Genomic DNA, 24,053 nt, shown 5'->3' on the forward strand with positions numbered 1-24,053 from the left:
CTGGCGCTGCTGAAATGGCGGTGTGGCGGCGCCGTCCCTGTGTTAGTGAGGTAACCTAACCCACCACACCAAAGTGGCTTATTTACCAACACAGGAGGTGAGAGGCGGGAGTCACCGTACGGTATGAATAACCTCTCCCAATCTTTGAACGATGAAAACCTGGGCTGGTTCATGCAGGAACTGGAAGGCTGGTCCATCTAGGGCTATGGCCACATGCTGAGAAACGGATGAGTTTCAACTTCTGGGCGAAAGGGACCAGTCACCTCAGCACAGCCTTGCTGGGTCTAGCGGGCAGGTGACCAAAATAGCAACCCCCTCTTCCCCGCCTCAGAACTTGCGCCTCCGGGTTCCCCAGCCATTGACAAATCGAAAGACCAACCTCGCTCTTCCCGGACGGTGGACTGCGATTTCGATTGGGCTCAATCTCAATATCCGTACCTACTTGCGATGCCAAAATGGCTAGGCGGTAAGAATCAGGCGGCGGGTGTTTAGAGTAGGAAAAGTGGGATGACACCTGTGGCCTGGTGTTGGGACAGTGGGCGGATTTCCTTGTTTCGCCTTTCCTCTCCCAATCGAATTCTAGCAATTCGAGGCGAGAGGCAAATCTTCAGAACAATGGTGGCCAGTTGGCTGATGGAGACATTATGCACCGAGTAGCCATGCATCCAGGCTGAATCTCCCTTCTTGCTGCTGATAAGTTCGCACGGCAGACGGGATTGGTCCAGGGTCTTGTTTGGTCGGTTGAGCCCTTCGCCATCTATCTCTGTCATGCATCCATATGGCCGCAAGGCGGCTACTGAAGCAATCCAATGATGAACCTGAGCCAGTGCCTCATCTTGATTGCGGGCAAGCCCGGATTAGGCATGAAAGGTTTGGTAGCGTCAAGCGTCACTGTCGCCAATCAGTGTGGCAACACTGTCATCGGCGCTTTCTCTAAGTCTACGCATACAGTTTGAAGACACTGTCCTGGAAGGGTTTTTGTTCCAGGCTCTTCCGCTTCGGGTGGGTATCTGCAGATGCAGGCAGCACACCTGGATGCAATCTCCCCATTTTTACCAAGGAATTTGAACGATCCCATATGGTGTCTCCAATTTTCTTCAGTTATCGATTTGACAGTGCACAAAACACACTCCGAGTCCAGGCTCCGCTATCCATTGTTTTATCCCTACGACTGTCCGCCACAAATGCTAATGGCCACTGCCTCGTTCCACCTTCCACTCAGGCCTGAAGCGCCCGCCATGATCGGGGTAGGTACCTACATGCGTATGCAAAGTACCTCATTCGGTCACTTTTCTCGACTTGACCTTGCCGCGATTGCCCAAATACCTATTAGGTACCTACGTATTCCGAAGGAATGCGGTATCGACAGTCTCACGGGATGAGCACAGCCGCGGAAAGCAGCACGTTTGCGTCGATGGGTTCTGTCTTTACACAGTAACGGCTTGAAGGAGCGAGTTCTTGGAATGTAGCTATTCGCCGCCCGAGACGAAGCGTTCCAAAAACAAACAGGTGGGTGAGCCATATGGAACACTCTACTGTTCCCGGCACTGTCTGTACATCTGTCCTAGCTGGACTGGCCTGCAGGCAATGCCGGAAACGCCATGACCAAAATTATTCAAGCTGCCCATGCCAGTTTCAGACTAGACTGGATGAACGGTCCAATGATAAATATGTGGCGAATGCTATTGGTGGAACGCTAGTGGCTAGCTCCAACTGCACAGTATTTTAGCGAGGATCATACTGTAACACAGCGATTTGTTCTTCTATCCTCCCTAGATTTGGCCTTGTCATTGGCTGCCAGCCTCAGCTATCCCCACTCCAATCTCGCCCACGCATTTCTCACTGTGCAAGGCCATGTGGCCAATGCTCGACGTCTCTTTTGGTCTCCTGTCCCCATCGGAGACTCCACTACCCCTGCCTCCATCGAAGAAAGCGCATTGAAGGCCCCTGGTCGCCTCCCCCTCTCAACAAAAGGCATCATCTGTTCCGATCCTCCTTTCACCCTTCACTTGTCCAACCTTCGCCCCCGATTCGATTTAAGCTTCATCCCACCAAGAAGACCGCACAGGAACCAGAACAGCTTCCTTCAACCTCATCCCGAACTCCACATCGACAAGATTCGAGTCTATTTTGACACACCACAGCTGGGTTCCATTGTTGTTGTCTTAAGTTTAATAGCGCAAACCTCGGCACCCGCATAAAACACTCGACACCCACACAACCTTGACCGATTTGTTGCCACAGAACTTTCAGACGCTTTTGCTCCCATATACTTTGGCTCGGAAATCATAATGTCTTCATACTACCACTTCAACGGTCACCAACAACATCCAACAAGCGTCGCAGCGCCACCCATCTCCCATGGCCACCATGGAGGCCGGAATCGGAGAGCACCGCGGCTGTCGGTGTCCCAGAACTCCCACAAGCATTTCCGGGGAGTGCGGAGCATGAAAGAACTGACCGAGACGGCCTCGCTATCCACCTTCCGCCTAAAGTTTGAGGCCGGCCGGTCTTTCGACCTGGAGGACGACCTGGAGTTCTGTCCCGGCCTCTTGACCGACAATGATGTGAGTCCTAGAGGACAAGGTAGCACGACGCGTTAGCTCCTTTGCGGTGGCTAATACGATCCATCACAGATGGTGTCAATCCACAGCGCATCCTCGGAACGCTCGTCCGTGGCGAGCCACTCGCCAGAATCGTCGCCAACCCAACAACCAAACACTGTCGCTCCAAGCTTCTCTCTCAACTCGACATCTCCTGCATTCGTCCCTCCGTTCCAGACCCATCACTCGTCCCTGAAACTGCACCAGCCTGCGGCGACTCGTGCTCGTGGTAGCGCCATCCCTATCATCAACCCTTCCACCGGCATTACCATGTCGAGCCCGCCACCGTCGGTATCTCCCGCCCGGATGCAGCAGGCCATTGGCCGGCGATGGTAGGTTGCCACAGCCTCACCGTCGTCGCCGATGCAAATGGGACTGTAAAAATTACTGCACGTTCCTTTCAACCAAGCTGCTCATCTTGGCGGGCACCGACATAAAATAGCAGGCATCGATTCTTTTCTTTCGCCGTCAGACAGGGCTCCTTCAACGCTTTTTCAAGGTCGACTGGACACTTGACATCCGACCCACTGAACTCCTAACCTGTACAAACAACCTCTCTCGACATAAGCTCCCTGTTTCGGATGAACAAATTCGGTAATTTCCGACTGCGCGATACGAAGATAATCGATACCTCCCTTGCTCTTTTTTGTCAAAATCTACATATTTTTTGTGGTGTTCCGACCTCCGGAAGATGAGGGCTTATTTGGTTCACGGGAGGGCGTTCCAACGGTGATTTTGCATTCTCGATAAGCGGCCTTTTTTCTTTTTGCATCGGTCTTTCCACGGCGGAGTTTCGGCACTTTTTTCGATACCATCCAACGGGTTCCGGTCCTCTTTTTTCCCTCGTCGTCATCACAGAAGCGGGCACATCCACATGATAAAAAAAGTCATTATGGTTGTCATGGGTCTACGAGTCCGAAAAGATTATTCGATATATAGAACGAGAGTTCTGATGGGTATGTTGGCGGGGTGTTAGCACTTGGCGGGGTTGTTTCCTGACATCTTTTGGGCTACATGGGCAACTGTTTGGCAGGTGGGCAAAGACATGGTGGTTTTTTAACCTGTTGCAAAGTCACAAAGCTGGAATCTGGGAATGGCTGAGGAGTTGGTTCGTGGTTTTTTTAATCCGTTATCTCATTTGTTTCGTTGTATCATGGCGGTGGCAGGGCGTGTCTGTCTAACCGTTAACTTATGGGATCTTTTTTTCAGCGCAATGGGCTGCATCTCGGACTGGCTGGTGCGGTGGAATGAGATTCCTGGGTTGTCTTGAAGAATTACCTCTCATTTTGGCTGGCTGGTTTGGCAAAGCATTTTGGGCTATGAGCGGGCGTGTGGACGATGGGTGTTGGAGCTTTGTCTTGTCCTGCCAACCGACATGACGTCTGCGAAGATATGATACGGTGCTTCAACGGAAATACAAGCGCGATCTTATTCGCTTCTTCCCTCAAACCTCGATTCTGGTCTGAATGTGCTCCTGTGATCTGTAACCTTGATATGGGTGGCCTGATAGCCGCTCGGGAGCCTGACACGCCTGCTTCTCTTCCCACACCAGACAGGGAGCACACCCTGCTATTGTTATTGTCTCTCGCCTACCAGTCAGACAGGAAATCATTGTTGCCTGGTATCCCACAATTGGGTCTAGTGACTGACACGTGGGGGTTGAGCAACTTGATGATGAGCACAAGGCTTTAAGTGAGAGATGGGTGTTTCCTTTTTATGTTTTGGTTGCTGGAGAACAACCCAAGGCAGAAGAATTATGACTTGCCTATCCCCATCGGAGTTTCTCAACTTGTCGGTCGGTAAATACTAGGTAAGTAGAGGTATGTCAGTATGTCGGCCAGTCAGCGGGCATGTGGAAGAATCTTCACTATCTACATAACATTCGGAGTTCATAAAGACATTTCAGCACTTGGAGACGGGGACAAGGTTTACGACTTGGATGGACTACGAGAGTAAGATGGATTGAGATGCACTTGTCTCTCTGTTCTGGCCCTGGTAATTTGTAGGTGACTCTCTTCACACACACAAGGCTCGCCATTCGAGCTATTCGGTAATTTCAAGCAGGGTCTTTCTCGTCGATGGCCTCTTCCATTAGAATAGGTTTGCTGGGAGGATATTTTTTACTCAACCTGGTTCTCTGCCCTCCGAACCTGCACCTTCCAACTCTCTCCAACGCCCCTGCCAATCCTTCCTCACATGGGCGGCAACTCCGAAGCGTTCGATATGTCGCTCAGCGGTAACGGGACGACCTCCGGCAAGGCCACCGAGAAGTAAGTGAGAGTCGCTTTTACCCTTAACTACCACCTACTTATCTGAGGGTGGTATCAGATGGCTTTCAGATCGCGTCGTGACCGTCTACGTTGGCGCGGAGCGGAAGAGGTGGGCCGTCCATGAGAAACTGCTCACCTCGCAGTCCGACTACTTCAAGAGGGCCATCAGCTCCATGGACCGGCGCAAGATCTTCAAGGGCAAGAAAGGCAGCGGGGAGCCCGGCGAGAGCGGCGGCAGCGACGACCCGGACAGCCTCGACCTGCCCGACGACGACCCCAAGCTGTTCGCGCTGACGGTGCGGTGGCTGTACGGGATCACGTTCGCGGGACGGTACGAGTTCGCGCCGGTGGTGGCGGCGGTGGCGGGGGCCGAGGACGTGACGGTGCGCGACTACATGGCCCTGTACGTGCTCGGCACCAAGCTGGGGATCGAGGGGCTCAAGAACGCGGCCATCAACGTGGTGTACGACCACTACCACGCGGGCCTGTCGTCGCCGTCGTCGGGCGTGGAGAGGCGCCGATGCCCGGACCTGCGGGACGTGCGGTACGTGTTCGAGAACACGGCCGAGGACGCGCAGCTGCGCCGCCTGCTCATCGTCAGCACGCTCTTCTACCTGTTCAGCAGCAAGGACCTCCCCGGGAACCTCCCGCCCGAGTGGGAGGGCGTGCTTCGCTCCAACGGCGATATCGGCTGGGAGCTGATCAAGATGGTCAACGGATGGCGGTGGGTCATGGGCGCGAGCTGCCCGTCCATGACGATCAAGAAGCGGTGCAGTTTCCACGAGCACACCGACGGCGGCCAGAGATGCGATGACTGAAGGGGCCGAGCGGTATCCGAGACTGTTCGGCAGGCATGGAGTTGGTCTGGACGGGAATAGCATGGGGTTCGTGCTGGGATATGCCATTGAAATCAGGAGGCATTAGGTTTGCACTCTGACGGGACTGCGCGGAGACGGGATTACCAGGCGTTATTGGGACATCAAGGCCTCCTTAGACTAAGCTGCGCTCTTATATTGAGATGGTTGGTCATAATTCAATGAATTGCCCCGTCAAAACTCGTACTCCGGAAGTTACCATCAGAAACTTGGTCAGGGGTAGTCCCAACTGCCCACCAGTTTTCAGGGTGAACTGTGACTGAACCTCGGCAGGTGTCGACCCAGCATGCTGAATCTTATTCCAAGAGGAACAGGATTGGTAAATGTCTCCATCTCTTGCTGCATTTGCCACCTTGGCAAGGGGAAAGGTGCTATATATCCCAACCTCTTCTCTGTTGGCATCACCACTTGGATGACATCGGGAAAAGTCGATGACAGGCTAGCCCTGGGAGCTGGACGTCTGCAACGATATCCTAAAATAGATAGCTATCAGGGACAAGTGATGGCAAGTAGTCCGTCCATGGGGCCAGCGGGGAAACTGCCAAGGCTCTCCACAGGGATGACATCCTGGTCGTCGAAGGGGATGCAGAGCTCGAGGGGCAGCACGGCGACCCCTCCCAGATTTCTGGCTTGTCCGCATATGAACAGGAGTAGATCTACGGACTGGAACCCTCATTCTGCCCTTCATCGCGGAGACCCTTTCGGCAGTTCGACTTCCTCCCCGAATAGAGAGACGTTTTGGATATACGGGCTCGGAGAGAGTTTGGGTTTGCTTGAAAATATGCAAATTCCTGGGAGTCTCCTTTTCGACAATGGGTCTCCTGATCCCAACTCTTCTATTGCACTAAGGATGAGAGACAGACGCGATGCCAGTAAGGGGTTAGTGTAGTGCCTCTGAGGAATGTCCGATGGGTGTCCCGGGGATCATTACATCAACAGGAAGGAGGAGTAAGAAAATGCCACAGCAATCCTCTCACCACGGCTTCCAACCTCGAATGCTCAAGTTTCCTCGACCGCAGCAGCCAGCTATCAATGGACGGGCTATATGCTGCACCGCTCACCTGGGCCACGCACTAAACGTGTTGCGCTCCAAGAATGGAAGATGGAGAGTGCCGAAGACGGAGAAACGGATTTGACTTGTAGATCACCAACAAATCCGGGAAACCACGGCGGCCGACAGTCTAACGATTACCTCATATTATGCTGTGAACATCACTGCCGTGATGCCAGGTGTAGAGGGTGTCCAGTTTTGGGACGCGCCTAGCAGGTCACATTCAGCCGGCAGTGCAACTCAACCCACCAGTACGCCAAAAATCCAAGGCGCCGATTCGGCCCCTACCTCTCTGCCGTGACTTGGACTGCCGCATCCCCGCATTCTGACGCCGGCCCCCGCGTTGAATGGGTGGGCTAGGGATATATGATCAGGGGGCTAACCTGCCGTGCTCCGTCCGAGTATGACCTGACCTGGTCTTGATTTGACCCTCGTCAGAGATACGCGAAACACTATCGAGGAATACTTGGCGAACCAGACGCTGGCAGATATACGTTTTTAATAAATTATCCCATTCTTCATACTATACCCAAGATGCCGGGTTTGCTTATCCAGGAGACTCCCTTTAAGACCTTGAAGGTCAAGGAGCTTCACCCCACGTTTGGGGCTGAAATCGAGGGTGTCGATTTTGACAATGTCAGCGATGAGACTCTCCAGGAAATCCTGGCCGCCATGGCCAAGGTAAGACTCTCCCCCAAGGGCCAGCCACCCTCTGAATTGGCGTATCCCATTCACCCCATATCCAACCCCTGAATACTAATACGCGAGCCGACACCAGTACGGCGTGTGCGTCTTCCGCAACACGAGCCTGAACGACGACAGCCACGTGGAATTTAGCAAGCGCCTGGGCGAGCTGGACAACATCAGGCGGTACCTCCAAGGGGGCCGCGGGCTGCGCTACAAGCACTACGAGCTGTTCGACGCCGGCAACCTGGACGAGGACAACAACATCGTCGACCCGGAGTCGCATCGCGCGCACGCCAACCGCGGCAACGGCCTCTTCCACGTCGACAGTAGCTTCAACCCGCGGCGGGCGGGGCTCAGCCTGCTGCGCGCCGTCGTCATCCCGCCCAAGGAGACGGGCGGCAACACCGACTTCGCCGACAGCAGGGCCGCGTGGGACGACCTGCCCGAGGACCTGAAGAAGGAGCTGCTGGAAGGCGACTACGCCGGCTCCCACTCCATGGCGCACTCGAGGAAGCTGGCAAGCCCGGAGTACTTCAAGGATGTGGAACCGGACAAGGCGCCGCAGTCCAAGCACAGGATCGTGCAGCGCCACGAGCCGAGCGGGAGGATGAATCTGTACATTGGTGCTCACCTGCACCACATCGAGGGGGAGGGCATGACGCCCGAGAGGTCGGCCGAGCTGGTCGAGAAGCTGAACAAGCACGCCACGCAGGACAAATATAGGATCACCGTGTCGTGGGACCAGCCCGGCGACATGGTCATCTGGGACAATCGGTGTGTGATGCACCGCGCCGGGCCCTGGACCGGCGGTGGCAAGTACAAGCGAGACCTGCGGAGGACGACTGTCCATGATGACGGGCCCACCGCGTGGGGCTTGAACTCGAAGGAGATGGAGATGCCCGGATCCGCCGCATGGACTAAGCCCACGGTGGGTGCCTGAAGCGGCGGGTTGGCTTTTCCGGACCCCCCAACCATCCAATATGTAATTAGATGATAAGGGGGATGCAACATCGTATAGCGCAGACAAGCGGAACAACCGGACAGCACGGGGGATTCATTGTCCGGTTCGCGTCCCCCTAGTCTAGCAATGCAACATTGTCTTTCCTGCTTCTTATCTGCCCTCTGCCCTCTCCCATCTCCCGCCTGCATCGATATGATAGTCTTTTGGGGCTGTGGCTGTGGCCAGTCATTCCTCTCACTTATCGAGTCCCCGTGCTTTAACATATCGGTTGATCTGCTCCCGGGTGAGCTTGTCATTATACTGCTCATGGCATTCGTAAAATGAAATCAGCTCCTGCGTCGAGTCCACCATGACCTCGATATCGATGCTGCTCTCGGCCAGCCAGCCCGCGAACCGCGCGACCTTGCCGATCCTGGCGTCGCCCGCCTTCTTGTCACCGCCGGCGGCGCCGTCTCCCTGCGACGATCCGCCAGCCCCCTGAAGCTGGCTTCCGCCCTGCAAGGCGGAGGAGGAGGCGGCCAAGGCGCGGGCCTGCGCCTGCGCCAGGGCCGCCGTCGCCGCGGCGATGCCGGGCCCTTGGCCCCCACCCGCGCTGGCGCCGCCTTGGCCGGCCCCTTGAGTGGCCGAGGGGCGGAGTACGAGGGCCAGGAGGATGGCCGTCAGGGCGATGATGTGCGGGGGGTAGAGGAGCGGCAGGTCGGTCATGTAGTGGTCGTTGATGGCGGACCAGGCGAGGGCGAACTCGTCCTGGGTGAGAGAAAATTCGGACTGCAGCGTGGTGAGGGTGCGGTAGGGCTGGTGCACGATAAGCTGCGAGTTCATCTCCGAGATGAGGAAGAACTCGCACTCGCCGAGCTTGGAGGTGTCGAGCCCGATGAAGTCGGCCGGCCAGAGGGAGCGGGCCTCGCTGACGACAAGCCTGATGTGCTGCGGGCACTCTTCCATCTTGCAGGCCAGGTATACGGCTGTTGATATGACTAGGTACGGGTTCGTCCTTCGGATCTCGACCTTGGTGTAGAACCGCTTCATATATATCTGCGCCGTCGCCATGGCTTGTTGCCGGACTCCCAGGCGTTTGCCTAACCGGTTGATCTCTGTTAAGGAGCCCCAAGTTAGCCAGCCGATGCTATCATTCCCCACGATCCAGTGGGTGGCGGGAGGAAACTTTACGCTGGTTGAAATATATGTAAAGATGCCGCAATTGGGGCAGCGGGAACATTTGAACGAGGCTGGCATCTTCAGCTTCGAGATTCTGCCGCATCGAAGTGAGCTGATCCTTGGTAAACTGCCAGTGCTTCCGCTGGCTTGATTCCCAGTAATTTGCGGCCATCTTTTGCCAGGCACGAAGCGACTGTTTGCCGGGTGTGCCCGAGTAGACGGACGGCCACCTGTGTCGCGACTTAGCTAGCTTTCCATCGGGATCAATGTGGTTGTACGCAGTTGAGCCTACTAGGTATTCGGGCAGTAACAAGAAGGTCGGTACGGATTACAACCTATGCATCCTTGCCCCCCTGTGGGAAGCTGTGGCGTCGGAACGTGGCTGGAGCTCCATCTTAAACATCCGGGCCGAGGGACTCAGAAAATCGCGGCAATATTACTGGGTGGTCGATTGGAGCAACTTTGAACATCCTTGTTCCAGGCTTTTCGTGTCAACCAAGTTCCTGAATGACGAGCCCCGACTCTCCTCAGCGCTGTTTCCCATCGCATCTGGACACGGCGCGCCCCCAATTGGGCTCTTCCGACTCTTCTGTACGATGCCTCTGTCATAGCAAAGCGGCTTCCAAACTTACCCGAGCCGACTCGAGTTATTGCCGCATACGTCATAACCGCCCCTTCTCTGCGATGATAGCTTGGCGATGAAGATCACCGATGTGGTCTCAACGGTGGAAATGGAGATGCAGGAATCGCAGAACCAGAGGGACAAGAGGGTCGAAGATTTATGGCGGAAGCTAGATCCCCAGGGGCGTGGGGAGTTGGACTTCAAGGGCCTTCAAAGGGGGTTGAGGAAGATTGACCACCGTTAGAGCCCCCCTACTGGCCTCGCCATCTACATTGCCGGACCTCTGCTGACCCTGCGGGCTTTAGCGATGAAGAATGCCGACAATCTGCTCAAAGCCATAGTGCAGACTGTTGATACAAACGGGGACGGCAAGATCCAATATGAAGGTATGTCTTGGTTCCAACAGCAGGAGCGGCCTAAACCGTGATCCATGGGGCTAATCTTCTGACGATTTCCCTAGAGTTCCGAGTCTTCGTGGAGGCTGCGGAGCGGCAGCTTCTCTTATTATTCCGCTCCATTGACAAAGACCAAGACGGCCACCTGGATAAGGATGACCTTCGGGCAGCATTCCAAAAGGCAGGCCTGGCAGTGCCCATGAGGAGATTGACGGGCTTCTTCGACGAGATCGATATGAACCGCGACGGCTTCATAAGCTTCGATGAATGGCGGTGAGTTTGCCCGTTACCTCAGTTATCGCGACACCTCTTCTTCATGCATTGCGGGATTGTGCGGTCGGTGGAAGCTGAAGATATTCTTTTTTCTCCCCCTGACCTCCCTGAGTCGGATCTGGTGTCATGGCTGCTAGGTGGTATACGAATGAAATGTTGCTTGAGGAATGAATGCTGACAAGCTGTGGCCTTCAAAGTGACTTCCTCTTATTCATGCCCACCAGCGAGGCAGAGTCACCCCTGGAAGCTGTATTATCTTTTTATTCCACCATCGTCACAATTAACTCCGAGGGAGATTCTATGGTCAGTGATGACACACTAGAGGGACTAGGTACGACTGGCTTCCTATTCCAAGCTCTCTTTGGTTCCCTTTTGAAGCTCGCCGATCCCGACCAATTGTACCACCCTCAGCCGTCTACGGCTACATCAACATCATCGATAGAGCGCTTCTCTTCTGAGGCCGCGCGATCGGCAATAGCAGAAGACGACGACTGGTTGGCACGGACGGACATGGCGGCGGCGGTACGGGCGACTGACAACGCGATCAAAAATCTCATGGCACAGATGGAGGAAGAGGATGCTCTTAACACCCACCCGGAACCCCGGTCGGCTATCGCGTCTGCGAGATCTAGACTGACTGAGTTCCTACCCGAACCAGGTTACTTCCTCGCCGGAGCCATTTCTGGTGGTGTCTCTCGTACTGCTACCGCCCCGCTCGATCGACTGAAGGTCTTTCTGCTTGTCAATACCCAGTCCAGCGCCACCCCAGCCCTTGATGCCGCCAAGAAGGGTCAACCGCTCAAAGCAGTCGAAGGTGCCGGGAAGCCAATCCGCGATGCAATCGTGACCTTATGGAGGGCTGGTGGCTTCCGGACCTTTTTTGCAGGTAAGGCAGCCGGTGTCCCGACCTTTGTCTCACCTCTCCCAGTAGTGGGCGCTGACATAAACGACAGGAAATGGTCTCAACGTCGTCAAGATCATGCCTGAGACTGCAATCCGGGTGAGTCGATAAACAATCTTCGTGATTGCTGCCAGCTAATATTCGGTGGTAGTTTGGATCCTACGAAGCTGCCAAGAGAGCCCTTTCGACATGGGAAGGTCATGGCGACCCTCAGAAGATCAATACCTGGTCCAAGTTTGTTGCTGGCGGCATCGGCGGCATCACGGCTCAATTCTGCGTGTATCCGATTGACACACTCAAGTTCCGTCTTCAATGCGAGACCGTTGAGGGTGGGTTGAAAGGAAATCCCCTCCTAATTCGAACCGCGAAGACGATGTGGATGGATGGAGGAATGCGCGCGGCCTACCGTGGCCTGACCATGGGGCTCGTCGGCATGTTCCCCTACAGTGCCATTGACATTGGGACATTCGAGCTGCTCAAGAATACGTTTACGAAACACAAGGCGAGGTACTATGGCATCCATGAAGAGGACGCCGGCCCCGGAAGCTTGGCCACAGCGGCCATTGGCGCATCGTCGGGAGCCTTCGGCGCCACGATTGTGTACCCGCTCAACGTCCTGCGGACGCGCCTGCAGACCCAAGGCACGGCGATGCATCCTCCGACGTACACGGGCATCTGGGACGTTGCCCAGCGAACCGTCCGCAATGAAGGGTTCCGAGGCCTATACAAGGGTCTGACACCGAACCTCCTGAAAGTTGCCCCTGCGCTCAGCATCACATGGGTATGCTACGAGAACTGCAAGAAACTGCTTGACCTTAGTTAAAGAAGATGGGAGGAGCATCGCGGATCGCCAGCCCTAGGCTTGGCCGGTGATATTTATCGGGAACCGAAAGTGGCGGGAGGAAGAGGAAATAGGGGTTCCATAATCATCCACATCACCAACGGGCGTTGATGCGGATAGGCGACGATTAGCCCCCTTGATTTGGTCGGGCTCACATAGCTGGCGGCGTTTGAACTAAAAGGATACCAACTTTGCGAAGATACCACCCAACATGTTCACATAGAAGAGCATATAAACCAGGCTCACTTCTCTGGGATTAAATGGGAACGTAAACGGTGGGAGGGATGGCTAGGTGGAAGCGATGTAGCTATAAAAGAATAAAAGTAATGGTCTTGATACTCCGTCCTAGCAAGAGTTCCCTAGTTTTCGATTGACGATTCCGGCCCCGGGCTGAATGTCGTCACCCAGCACGTCGTGCTGCATGTCGTCGTGAGCCCATTCGTAAGACGGGAGATCTCAGTGCAGATCTGTGGCCAATCAAGCCCGTTCCCAGCCCTGCGAGGCACGACCACCAATCTGGCTGGCGGTTCACACCTTCCTAATTCTTCCAAGTCTGGCAATCAGTTAGGGACAAGTGCCATCTCTCCACGCCGACCCCGGGATATAAATCGACTGCAGCAGAAGTTTGCACGCTATTATTTCACTGCTGACGAAGCCTCAGCCGCTTATCCTGCATGGGAAAGTGGCATGGTGTGAGGGCTTCATCATCCCCGAATCCCCCACTGACTCACTCGTAACCTTGCTCCTGGATGAACGGCGTCGCTCGTGTCGTAGCTTTCTCCGTAGAACACAGACGACTCTCCTCGTTGAATCAGTTAACCCACGATTACGGTCTCTGCCGAGTAATTGCTTGTTGTAGAGCGGTAGGATAGGATCCATTGCCCGTGCTCGACAATCGACAATCGCCAATCGCCAATTCGGCGGCGATAGTTTCACAACCCCGCCAAGCCGTCTCGTAACCATGCCGTTCTCCGACAACCTCTACTCCATCGACGACGACTCAGACACCGAGCCAATTGGCCGGGCTGACCACCATCTTCAGCCCGTGAATGATGGACACCGGGATCATCTAAGAAGCGGGAACGAAGCCGACGACGAGGTGTTCGCTCCGGCTGATGGCTACTTCCACGCAGCCTCGCCGCCCGGGCCATATGGTACTCCTGCAGTAGCAGCATCATCCAATGTTCCCCATGTACCTAATGTCTGGGTCCGTGACCCGTCTCTTGAACAAGGGACTACTGCTGAGAGCAAGGCTCGAGAGGCACGCCAGGAAACGTTGGCAAACAACGCTGCCTTTAATTTCCCACACGATGGTGAATTGGCCCCAGCTGGACGTGAACACGCCTCTTCTGCGTACGCCTACCAACCATCCCATCGAAGCTCCGGCTCCACCTCCAGCAGGGCCGCGCAGTACCAGCCGTCATCGGCCGCGTACACGCCTTCGACGACAGCATCTTATACGTCGTATGCCCCTCGGCAGCGGCCCTCTGAGCCCTCTGACCAGCGCTCGCCCTTCTTCTCCCAGGACGCACCACCTGCTTACACTCCATCCGCCACTGCTTCGTCAACGTCGCCGACCACATCCCAGGCTCGAACTGACTTGTCCCGGAATTACAGTACCTTCTTGCGATCCGACATGGGGCGAGAGGAGACTCAGGGCCTGCTGGCCGATAACCCCCAGAGTATGGGAGGCCCAGATGACGAGTTCGCAGGCGTCACGCCGGCATGGAGGGAACGAGTCAAACGCCGTGTCCCTTACCTCAACGGGAGGAACTGCAGGGTGATACTGCTTGGCTTGGTCTTGCTGGCAATCACCCTTGGCTTTCTCATCAGCGCTGTCACATCGGTCCATAATGAGGTAAGAAGTCTTGCTCTGCTTGCGTATACAGCCTGCGTAATTTTGAGATTGGCAATGTACATATATGTACATACAAACTCATCATCTCTCAAGTTGACTCGCACCTCATTTTCGTTCACGGCTAACGAGACCGACAGAAAGAAAGTCACCCTTCTCCTGAGGACCCGCCAGCCCAAAAAGATCCGCAACCAATAACTAACCCTCCTCATATGGACGACCCTGCCTTTGACGGCGACCACCCCTGGAATCCCGACCGCTTTTGCAAGGATCTTGCATTCAGACAACCCTCATTTTCGTTCGATCTATCCTTTGGGTCAGGAAAGGAACTCTCGATCGTGCAGGATGTTAAAAAGGATGACCCCATCAGGGGCCGGGACGTCAAAGTCTCCGGAGACGTCATCTTCCGTCGATCTCGTGGAGGGGACCCGGGTCCTTCGGCCGTGGTCAGCGTCATCACCAATGACGAGAACATCACCCCTGAAATCCAGTTCCTCTCGGATCCCCAAGCCCTGCTTGTTACAGTACCTCGCAGCCTCCCCTGGGGCGAAAGCAGTACATGGCCCTGTATGAGAGTCCAAGTTACCGTTTGGGTCCCGGCGGATGCCGCCCTCTACGCCCTTGACGTTGAAACCGTCCACCTAGGCATCCAGTTGGTGGACGACCTGTCGTTGCAAGTCGGCCAGACAACGCGCCTCACCACCGTCGTTGGCCCCGTCGTAGCAGCTGACGGGACAGACCCGCTCGATGACGGCGCCCCCAGTTCCTTCAACCTCGAGAGTCGGTGGATCGAGGTCAAATCGACATCAGCTGACATCAAGGGGCATTGGCCCCTGTATGATTACCTGGGGTTGCACAGCACTTCCGGCAACATCCGCGTCGGCATCGAGCCCAGAGAAGTGAGCGAAGAAGCGGCCAAACCCGCGAACCTGTACATCAAGTCGCTCTCCGGCGACGTCGAGTTCCAGGAGCCCATCCAGAGAGCCAAGGCCGGAAAGTACGTCCCGCCGCGAGACTACCGAGTCAACATCGAGACGACGAGCGGCGACATCAAGGGCGGCCTGGCGTTCAGCTCGACCTGCCGATTCCACTCCACGAGCGGCGACTTGGACGTGGACCTCCTGCCGGTGCTGGATACGGACCTGGCCATCGAGGCCAGGAAGTACGCCTGGCTCGAGACGGCGAGCACCAGCGGCACGACCACGGTCCGCGTCCGCGACCCGCTGTGGTTCGATGGCATCAGCGTTCGCGCCTCGTCCGCAGCCGAAGTCCAGGCCCAACAGCAGCAAGCTGCCGCCGCCGCCGCAGCAGCAGCAGCGGAGGCTCCGGCCTTCCGCTCCCTGCGGAGCAGGCACAGCACCACGTCGGCGAACATCAAGGTGCGCTACCCGCCGTTGTGGGAGGGCGACCTCGACCTGAGCACCATCTCGGGGCGCCTGAGGGTGTCGGGCAAGGACGTCAGGAAGATCAAGGAGGGGAGCGAGTGGCCGGGCGTGAACAAGCACCTCTTGGCGAGGAAGGGCGCCGAGGGCGCTGGGTCTGTCACGCTGAAGACTACGTCGGGCAATATTGATGCGGCCGTGTATTGATTTGTTTGGGGAGCTTGGAAAAGGGGGCATGGAGGGATGGAGGGTGAGGCGTGGTTGGGGGGGGGTTCTCTGGTTATGGGGACTGGCTCTAGGGGGTCGAGGTGGGATTTCCCCATCTTTAATGTGGTTGGTGGTCTAGGGCGGAGCTGTTGTCTCCCTGCCTTCGTGAAGGGCTTCTTGACGGCGTTTTGGGTGTTGGATCAATGGAATTGGCAACTGGAACGTGTTCACGAGATGGCGAGGCAAAGAACGGCCAGTGGCCGCAATGGTTGACTGATATCTACGGGAAGTACCGTCTACGCACTCATTCACTAAGCTACTGGGCAACAATTTAGTCTGATAAGCATGTGGTATTCTGAAAATATTAAGGGAGACCTGGTGTGAGTTGTTGCCGAGTGCTTTCCCTGCAACTTACTCAGGTGACTCCCCCCTTCAAAGAACCATGGAGACCAGGTAGATGCACCGCTGCGTGGGGAACGCAGTCCTACTGACCGGCCTGCAAACCAGAATATTCCGTAGGAAGATTATTTTAATACGCTACATGCCCAACGTTCTCTTCGGCAATGGCCTTGGCCTGGGAGAGGAGATTCAAGGATCTAGTGCCGTCAATGTATTTCCGTACATGTAGTAGGCAAGGCACCTAGGTCAAAGAGACGCCAGAAACGGTCCCAATGCTCGGTATTCAGAGTAATACTGAAGTGGCCTCGAGAATCTAGGTGTGGCCCTGAAGGATTGCTTTGACTTGTCCAGTAGTGAAATGAGGAATGGCAAATTGGCAGTCATGAACAGAGCTATGCTTTGGGATGCAAGGACACGAGGCAAAGAAGGATTCATTCTATCAGTGATGTAGCCCTGGCTGTGACCCAAAGAAAGACACAAAAAACCGACCAGCTTGCTGGCCATCCTCGGGGTTATTCGGGTCGAGGTCCGGACTCTCCTGTCTCTCCTGTCGAGGACCAGTGCGATCGGGCACAGCATAAAATATAAAATCTCTGGGCCCCGTACTTCGAGGCAAACAAAGCAGAGTATGGCTTCGAGTATGGACTCGGAGTTCCGAATAGAAGCAACTCCCAGCAGAATACGATATTGAGGGCCGAGAGAGAAAGAGCCACGAAGAAAGTCCGTCAGTCTCATATCCGACTGCTTCACCAATATCAACCAGACGGTAAACAAACCCACACTCCTAGACCACCCACACACACAAACCACCGCGTGTTTTTGTTGCTGTTGGCTGACCATGTGCTACATCTTTTCCACGTCGCATGTGGCATGCAGACACAAGCAGTACCAGAACACATTTGCATGTAGCATTGCTCGCGGCATCGAATCTCATCTGGACTGCACCTTGGAGAAGACGGTATTTCTGCCAGACACGGCAAACCCGCCACCACACCCGCTATCCGGAGACAGCAAGGGACCTTGCCAGAAGAGATATCCCGTACGAACCGTCAACGGCTATTGCAACACCTGCAAGAGGTCCAATACTAAGAAGACCGCGTCCGGGAAAGGCGATCAGGCCGTCACAAGCGACGAGGGTGAGTATAGCTTCTTGCACCCCCCTCGATCCCGCCTCCTTAACCCTGACGCCGATGTGAGAGCGAACTGCACAACACTGGAGAAACTGAGGATGCAAACATAGAATCTCGTCCTTCGCTCCATGCTGACGATACAACTTTGACAATGTCGTATTCCAGTGAGTGGCCGCCCAGATACCCGTTGCGTGACAGAATACTGACGACGCCGTGCCAGGGTACGAGATGGCTCAGACCCCGGGCGAGATGATCCGCCAAATCGAGTCAGATTTAGGCGATCTATCCAGTTAGTTATCTTTCCGAGTCTGACAATAGTAGCTCGAAGCTGACGTGGGGGATAGGAGGCAGCGATTTCCCACACCCTTCTAGAGCCGAAAATACCACTCGAGCCGTGAATATCCCTGGAAGAGCAAGAATTGGTTCCGATGCGGGTCGAGCCCAATCCATGCAGAGCGTGCCATCTGACCGTGTTCAGTCGTATGGCAGTATGCCGTCTGCTTACAGCCCTGTGGAGCGGGTCGCCTCGGGCGGTTCCCGCTCAGCTCATGTCCAAGCCAATCGTATGCCCCCAGACTGCTTCCTTGGACGTGGCCATTGCCTCGCTCGTTGAGGACCACAGGACTGACACGAAACAGACCGAGACCAGGGTTATTACATGCCACCACCTCAGAGTGTTGGTCAAGCTGCGTCGAGAGACTTTCCGAGTCAGCAGGGTAAGTCGAGTCGGGTGTTGAGCCAAACAGTCAGGCAATGTGACTTACCTAAGACAGACATACGGAGAGGTTCCCTCGAGCTATCCAGGAACGAGCCGCCCAACTCTGAATATAGAGTACCGCCAAGTGAGTGTAGCGATATAGGCCGGAGACGGCAACCGAACTAACGAGAAGATCGAGGAATGCGTCGCCGAAACCCATATGTAGGTTCGTGGGTCCGAGAACAACAACATGGTGATCCGTCTGGCTATCCCAATGAGCCTTCTTCTGGTAAGATAGAAAGGATATGACCAAGCCTAGGGGATGTGACTTGCTAACAAATGGAGAAACCCACATGAACCGGTTCCCACAGCAATACGAGGAGGAAATTGGCGCTGCTTTGACCCCTGACGTCGAATTTGGTCCGGCTCCAGGAAACACCGCATGGAGGCCGAGGAGTTCCGACTCTTCACATGGGTCTGTTGCCTCGTCTGCGGCCTCGTCTGGTGCTGATGTCCCTTATGGGTTTGACCGCTCTTACGGATATAATACCCTATACGGAACTCGAGTTCCTCGCCGCCCCGCGCATTGGGGCGATAGGTTTCCGCAAGACGAGGGTCCATCCATGCGCCCATCCATGGGCACTGGTGCTCATGGGCGCCAACCTGGTAAGCCACGGAGCAAGCGAGAAGCCGGACGGCAAAGCTGATGAACAACAGGTTACGGAATGGTGCTTCCAAAACAGCGGCGAAACGGCCCCGACCTCTCTGGCCGCGCCACTACGACCCCCCATGCCAAATATTCACGAGAGACTCATGAGAGCCTGCGCCATGGTCACCATCAGATGACAGCATCCTCGCCAAGACTTAGTCCTGCTCATCAGACTCCGAGTAAGCCTAGAAACCCATTCTTGGTTCTGTACGGCAAGTTAACGGAATATCAAGACAGCTTTCCCCCTCCATCTGGTAATAGTCTGATCCCATATGAGGCACGGGAGAAGAGGCCCTTGGTTTATTAGGCCAGCAGTTAAATGGAATACAGGAATTACCGCTCCATACACCAGCCAGAACGATACAATGCACCCTGACCCGGGATGCTTCGAGCTGGGAGATCAACCGCATCACGAAACGCCGGCACATATGGGAGGGGAGCCACCAGAGGGTAAGCGGCCGGGTGTCCAGTTTGCAGGAACAAGTGGCTGCGAAGAAGAAGAAAACCTAGACATGCAGGGCAATTTCCGTCACGGGATAGCTATTGATCGCACCAGATCTGCGTCCCAAGCCGGCTCGGAAGGGACAACGAGACGGTACTATGCTGAGCCTGAAGAGATGGCCCCCTAGGAGGCGAGCCATGCCTGCTCAGACGATAGAAGACGGACCTTTTTTATCAACGGCGGAGTCGAGATGCCATATGAGCACGAGACCGAGGCTACTGCCATGATTCAGGGGCCGGGCGAAGCTCCTGAAGGCCTGAAAGCGGTGTTCCCCGAGGCAACGCCGCCGAGCACTCATCCTCTCATGGAATTTGAGGAGCGGGGACTGTACCCATCCTGATTGTTGATGCGCGTCTTGCGCGCTCGCGGGTTCGAGGAGCACTGGTAGGATCTGTCCGTCAGGTATATTGTGTTAATTTTGTAAGTGCCAGGCCATCATGAGGTGCACAGTGAGGAGAATGCATTCGGCGCCGGGCTAAGACATGGTTTGGAAGACGTGTACAAAGTGCGGAAACCTGAAAGTTGTGGGCTGGAGACGGCGGCCTTTCTGTTGAGTACTGTGTATACAGAATAGACCAGCCAGGGCGAGGAAAAGGGGATCATGAATCTCGTTCGCTCAGCCGGAACTCGGCTAAAATTGACCGTTATAAGCATGAGCAGACCAACCCACGCCTTCCCTTCCCGCCGAACCGGGACAGGCAATAGTGACAGCGATGCAGCTGTTGCCAACTTGCCACCTGCCCCGAGATTGTCTCCGCGGCCAGGGGCATTTGGCTATTCAGGCAGGGTCTATGCTGGGCAAGGGTTCCGGGCTGCCAAAATTATTGGGACAGTTGGATCATGAAGAAGACCAGCTGCCAGCTAGGTACCTACTGAACAAGCGACGGCAACGGCAACGGCGACGGCAACAGCAACAGAGACAGCGACAGCAAGAGAGCCCGACTTGGCAATAGTGACAGCGACGGCTAGCCAAATGAGCTTGTCTCTGCCTGGGCTTACTATCGTACACTCCTGTCTGACTCCCTTGACACCGTGGTCAAGTCCCTGACAGTCATCATGTTATCCCGTGGTTGTCGCCACTCGCCACACCATCCGACCTCGCATCGGATCGTCCGTCGTTTATAGATAATCCATCTTCGACCAGGTGGTATTATCCTGCGCGCTCATAGCCAGTTTACCACCGCTCATGTACAGCATCCTCACCTGATTATCCCATGCCACGGAAGCTATCCCGCCATCAGCGGTCCCCCAGGCCTTGTCTTGATTCGGTGTCCAGTCGGCTTTTGCTCCTGTACGAAAGTAACCGACAATGTCGCCCGTCGTACGTCCGACATAGTATATGTGGTAAGTGTCGGTTGTCGCGCCAAAACACGCCGCAAACCTCGATGTTTTCACGAATCCGGAACCCGCCCTGCCGTAGACATCCTGTCCTACTGGAAATGGTCAGCTCTGAGACTTCAAGAATACCATGGCTGTGTGGTTCGTAGGTTCCATCGGAAGTTCTGTCACTCACCGCCTCCACCTCCGATCGAGTCCGTATACTCCACCGCTCGCAGCATCCCATTGTCATTAAAGACAAATGCCACCATAATGGCGCCGTCTTTGTCTCCAAGGGAAGCGGCTATGCTGGATCCATCAGCGGCTGGACCAGCGATCTGGTGCGGCGACCAGCCGTGTTCGGACGGATCGTCCCCGACCATTGTCCAAATAAGGCCCTTCGCGGCTTGGAAATACACTCGAAATCTAGAAGGCTCGTTGTTCAGAAGGACTGCTGACAGCCCAGACGCTGGGCTGATCCCGTTTGCGAATGAGCTGCTGATTACTTGGTTGGAGACGGTACTACAAGTAGCTGCCCCAAGCGAGCACTCAAGGGCGGCCTGGACGATGACAAGGTCCGTCGCGTTTTGAACAGAGAGGTAGAAGAGGTTAACATCGATACCCCGGTTGTCGGTCATGTTCGATGCTGTGACTGCAAGTGGCGTTCCTTGTTGGGCGTCATTTTGAGGCTCACTCGGTGCTCTGCCTTCGCTTTATCTTCCCAGACCAATCGATAGAAGATATCGGTGGTGTCGAGATCTTGGTAGAAGACCTGGAGGGTTGACTTCTTCGACCCCGAGGTAGTGGCCGCAGCTATCGCCCGCTTCGCCGGATCTAGTGGCCCAGTAGGTGAAGGAAACGGGGGAGATGTTGATGACGTGCCGGAGCTCGAATCGGAGTCGCCGCCTCTGCTCCTTTCTCGCGCTTTGAGTCCGCCAACCAGTCCGCCCACCAGCGCGGCGATTGCCCCTATAACGACGACGGCTGCCACGATCCAGAAAGTGCGTCTTCTGAGACCGCATATTGTCGCCCGTCTCGGCTCCTCTCCTGCAACTGCTTCGACTTTTATCCCGCCATTCTGAATTTCGCCTGCCTCATTTGGGACAATATACTTGTCCTGTGGGTCCCCATAATGCTCCTGGTGAGGATTTGAAGCTACCTGAGGCATCTCCCCATCCAGATAGGACTGGACTGGGATTGGGTATCTCTCATCATCTCTCTGTTGATGAGATCCGTCAGTCTTTTCTTCCGCACTAGACGCGTCAACTGGCAGGCCACATACCATCTTGGGCTTGAGGGGGCAAACGAGCGAGCAGAGCACGACTACGACTCAGAGACGGGGCAGGACCGGGTGGGTTTTGGTAGATATACAGTATGTACTCTACATTGGGGTAGAGCTGGCCTCGGAAAAGCACATCGCGGAGTACTACGTAGAGATCTCCTGAGATCTTCGCCTTTGGTTACATTTTTGGCCCGTTTCACCATCTTGATAGGGTTAGAAACGGGCGGAGCAAGGAAACTGATCCTACGCGTGAAGATCATGTTGGGTTTAGAAATGCAACAACCAATTAAACCCACAAGGTCTAATAAGTAAAATGTGGGCACGACAAGGCTGGGAAACCTCCCTCCGTAATACACCCAACCAACCCGAGCGGAGCATTGGGAGGTGTGAAGTGGGCATTGGCAAGGCTGGATGTGAGTGGGTGGCCACACAGCCACATAACTGCTTGGGGTGCGCGATGCAATGGGAAGCGAAGCGCGTTGACGTCAGGAACAGCTCTTAGATTAGATTGTTGATTGAGCCAATGATTTTCTGGTTGAAGATATGTAAGCTAACTATTTACAGTCAGGTTGGTTCTGGCTGGTGATGTTGTTCATGGCCGCAAAGGGGTCCCAGCAGGGATCCTCATGCGGTTGATACTCAATGAGCTTGGCAAACTCGTCAAAAAGAGCTTGTCCGTCAGGATACATGGTCTTGACAAATGCAAAGATGCAGTCGATACCAGCAGTTATCTATTACTGTCTCAGTGACTGGGCAGCCGAGGCTTCAGGGAAGGAGGAAGAAGCTAAGCAGTGCAGATAGGGGGGTTTGTTTACTTACCCCTGACGAACTCCAAATGTTCCCGTCCACCACCCACCGAGCCGGTGCAACCCACTTTACAAGCGGACCCATGGGTATGATGGATGGCCAAGACGTCTTATTCGTTGTGGCTCTCTTGCCATTCAGAATACCCGTCTTTGCCACGAGACCGGATCCTGTGCATATCGTGATGAGATATTTGACTTTGGGGTACGTCCTGGTGATGTAGTCGAGCGTTGAGTTCAACTCGGGTGAGCGGACTCCCGGTCCACCGGGCACGATTAGCACGTCCAGGTCCGGATCGTCGGCGAAGGTGTGCGATGGCTGGATGATGGGAGAGAAGCTGGAGTTCTTGGGGTTCATAGCGGCCGACGCTGGTTCGGTTGTGACGGGATCGAGAGTGTCGGCCAGAAGATAGAGGTTCATATGATGCTGGTGCGAGACCAATTGCAAAAGCTCGAGCGGCCCAAAGACATCTTGCGGGTCAAAAGCCCGGAAGAGGACGACACCGTAATTTCGGAGTATGGCAGAGTTGTCGCCTGGAGCACCTACCTCTACATAAGCACACCTTGCCGCCAGACTAGGTGTCAGCGCACCGGAATCAGAAGCCAACCTACATGCTCGATTCACGATAGGAGAACGCCCACCGGCAGCCACGGGTGACTCCAGGGAGGCCAAGGCACCAAGTGCCAGTGCGACAAGGGAAAGCGAGGTGGAAGCTCGCATTTTTTGCGCAAGGTATCACGCACAAGGATAAGGAGGTGGAGAAGAAGGGAGCTAACTACTTGGGTAGGTAGGCACCTAGGTAATTGGCAGAATATGTAGGATAAGTACCTAGGAGAGGCAAGACTGGTTGCCCACGGCAAGCAGCAACCCCCCGATCTTATATAGGAAGTCTCCATCATACAATGCGGCCGCGTGATGGATGCTCCTGGAGGGATGTCAGCATCCACTGTGTGGGCTAGACCGGACATCGAGCTCGGGAGTTCTGGGCCCGAGAGGCTCCATGAACGATCCAGTGGATAGCTACTGCCTATTCAGAGACCCCGGATATGAGCATGTATGAGCCCTTTTGCGCTGGTGTAAGAGTTATGTACAGAAGTAGCTTACGATGTACATGTTGGCTGCGGGTTGTTTT

At 55.1% G+C, this 24,053-nt stretch overlaps 11 protein-coding genes across 11 annotated transcripts; 8 read left to right on the forward strand and 3 right to left on the reverse strand.

The window, feature by feature from the left end:
* Positions 1-2,291: 2,291 nt before the first annotated feature.
* On the forward strand, positions 2,292-2,939 carry QBC33DRAFT_510742 (uncharacterized protein; the record flags this gene model as incomplete). Its single annotated transcript, XM_060425785.1, has 2 exons — positions 2,292-2,567; positions 2,637-2,939. The coding sequence occupies 2 exons, from the start codon at positions 2,292-2,294 to the stop codon at positions 2,937-2,939; spliced, it is 579 nt and encodes a 192-aa protein (XP_060289147.1).
* Positions 2,940-4,826: 1,887 nt separating this feature from the next.
* QBC33DRAFT_575341 (uncharacterized protein) lies at positions 4,827-5,691 on the forward strand (the record flags this gene model as incomplete). Its single annotated transcript, XM_060430819.1, has 2 exons — positions 4,827-4,873; positions 4,932-5,691. The coding sequence occupies 2 exons, from the start codon at positions 4,827-4,829 to the stop codon at positions 5,689-5,691; spliced, it is 807 nt and encodes a 268-aa protein (XP_060289148.1).
* Positions 5,692-5,906: 215 nt separating this feature from the next.
* On the forward strand, positions 5,907-7,037 carry QBC33DRAFT_34152 (uncharacterized protein). The gene has a single exon (XM_060423756.1). It carries the CDS (start codon positions 6,035-6,037, stop codon positions 6,635-6,637), a length of 603 nt encoding a protein of 200 aa, XP_060289149.1. The 5' UTR covers positions 5,907-6,034; the 3' UTR covers positions 6,638-7,037.
* QBC33DRAFT_35092 (putative dichlorophenoxyacetate alpha-ketoglutarate dioxygenase) lies at positions 6,968-8,731 on the forward strand. The gene is made up of 3 exons (XM_060423832.1): positions 6,968-7,480; positions 7,578-8,505; positions 8,572-8,731. The coding sequence occupies exons 1-2, from the start codon at positions 7,334-7,336 to the stop codon at positions 8,424-8,426; spliced, it is 996 nt and encodes a 331-aa protein (XP_060289150.1). The 5' UTR covers positions 6,968-7,333; the 3' UTR covers positions 8,427-8,505; positions 8,572-8,731.
* On the reverse strand, positions 8,509-9,917 carry QBC33DRAFT_35122 (putative transketolase). The gene is made up of 4 exons (XM_060423834.1): positions 9,898-9,917; positions 9,618-9,835; positions 9,117-9,541; positions 8,509-8,897 (listed from the first exon to the last, which is right to left on the reverse strand). The coding sequence occupies exons 2-4, from the start codon at positions 9,775-9,777 to the stop codon at positions 8,682-8,684; spliced, it is 801 nt and encodes a 266-aa protein (XP_060289151.1). The 5' UTR covers positions 9,778-9,835; positions 9,898-9,917; the 3' UTR covers positions 8,509-8,681.
* A 127-nt stretch (positions 9,918-10,044) lies between these two features.
* QBC33DRAFT_522910 (mitochondrial carrier domain-containing protein) lies at positions 10,045-12,980 on the forward strand. The gene is made up of 6 exons (XM_060426576.1): positions 10,045-10,466; positions 10,533-10,613; positions 10,688-10,895; positions 11,093-11,781; positions 11,849-11,895; positions 11,948-12,980. The coding sequence occupies exons 1-6, from the start codon at positions 10,304-10,306 to the stop codon at positions 12,617-12,619; spliced, it is 1,860 nt and encodes a 619-aa protein (XP_060289152.1). The 5' UTR covers positions 10,045-10,303; the 3' UTR covers positions 12,620-12,980.
* Positions 12,981-13,598: 618 nt separating this feature from the next.
* On the forward strand, positions 13,599-16,081 carry QBC33DRAFT_510747 (uncharacterized protein; the record flags this gene model as incomplete). The annotated part of the gene is made up of 2 exons (XM_060425786.1): positions 13,599-14,495; positions 14,633-16,081. The coding sequence occupies 2 exons, from the start codon at positions 13,599-13,601 to the stop codon at positions 16,079-16,081; spliced, it is 2,346 nt and encodes a 781-aa protein (XP_060289153.1).
* A 1,237-nt stretch (positions 16,082-17,318) lies between these two features.
* Positions 17,319-17,904, forward strand: QBC33DRAFT_554381 (uncharacterized protein; the record flags this gene model as incomplete). Its single annotated transcript, XM_060429506.1, has 2 exons — positions 17,319-17,616; positions 17,831-17,904. 2 exons carry the CDS (start codon positions 17,319-17,321, stop codon positions 17,902-17,904), a joined length of 372 nt encoding a protein of 123 aa, XP_060289154.1.
* Positions 17,563-19,721, forward strand: QBC33DRAFT_35230 (uncharacterized protein). The gene is made up of 7 exons (XM_060423850.1): positions 17,563-18,173; positions 18,249-18,326; positions 18,384-18,452; positions 18,507-18,596; positions 18,653-18,973; positions 19,025-19,195; positions 19,250-19,721. The coding sequence occupies exons 1-7, from the start codon at positions 18,059-18,061 to the stop codon at positions 19,321-19,323; spliced, it is 918 nt and encodes a 305-aa protein (XP_060289155.1). The 5' UTR covers positions 17,563-18,058; the 3' UTR covers positions 19,324-19,721.
* A 916-nt stretch (positions 19,722-20,637) lies between these two features.
* QBC33DRAFT_554383 (uncharacterized protein) lies at positions 20,638-21,473 on the reverse strand (the record flags this gene model as incomplete). Its single annotated transcript, XM_060429507.1, has 2 exons — positions 20,638-20,948; positions 21,032-21,473. 2 exons carry the CDS (start codon positions 21,471-21,473, stop codon positions 20,638-20,640), a joined length of 753 nt encoding a protein of 250 aa, XP_060289156.1.
* Positions 21,474-22,575: 1,102 nt separating this feature from the next.
* On the reverse strand, positions 22,576-24,019 carry QBC33DRAFT_35487 (isonitrile hydratase 3). Its single transcript, XM_060423868.1, has 3 exons — positions 23,533-24,019; positions 22,937-23,454; positions 22,576-22,848 (listed from the first exon to the last, which is right to left on the reverse strand). Exons 1-3 carry the CDS (start codon positions 23,639-23,641, stop codon positions 22,672-22,674), a joined length of 804 nt encoding a protein of 267 aa, XP_060289157.1. The 5' UTR covers positions 23,642-24,019; the 3' UTR covers positions 22,576-22,671.
* Positions 24,020-24,053: the final 34 nt, after the last annotated feature.

The sequence above is a fragment of the Phialemonium atrogriseum genome (genome assembly GCF_030411735.1).
Source record: "Phialemonium atrogriseum strain 8032-3 unplaced genomic scaffold QBC33scaffold_1, whole genome shotgun sequence".
Lineage (NCBI taxonomy): Eukaryota > Fungi > Ascomycota > Sordariomycetes > Cephalothecales > Cephalothecaceae > Phialemonium > Phialemonium atrogriseum.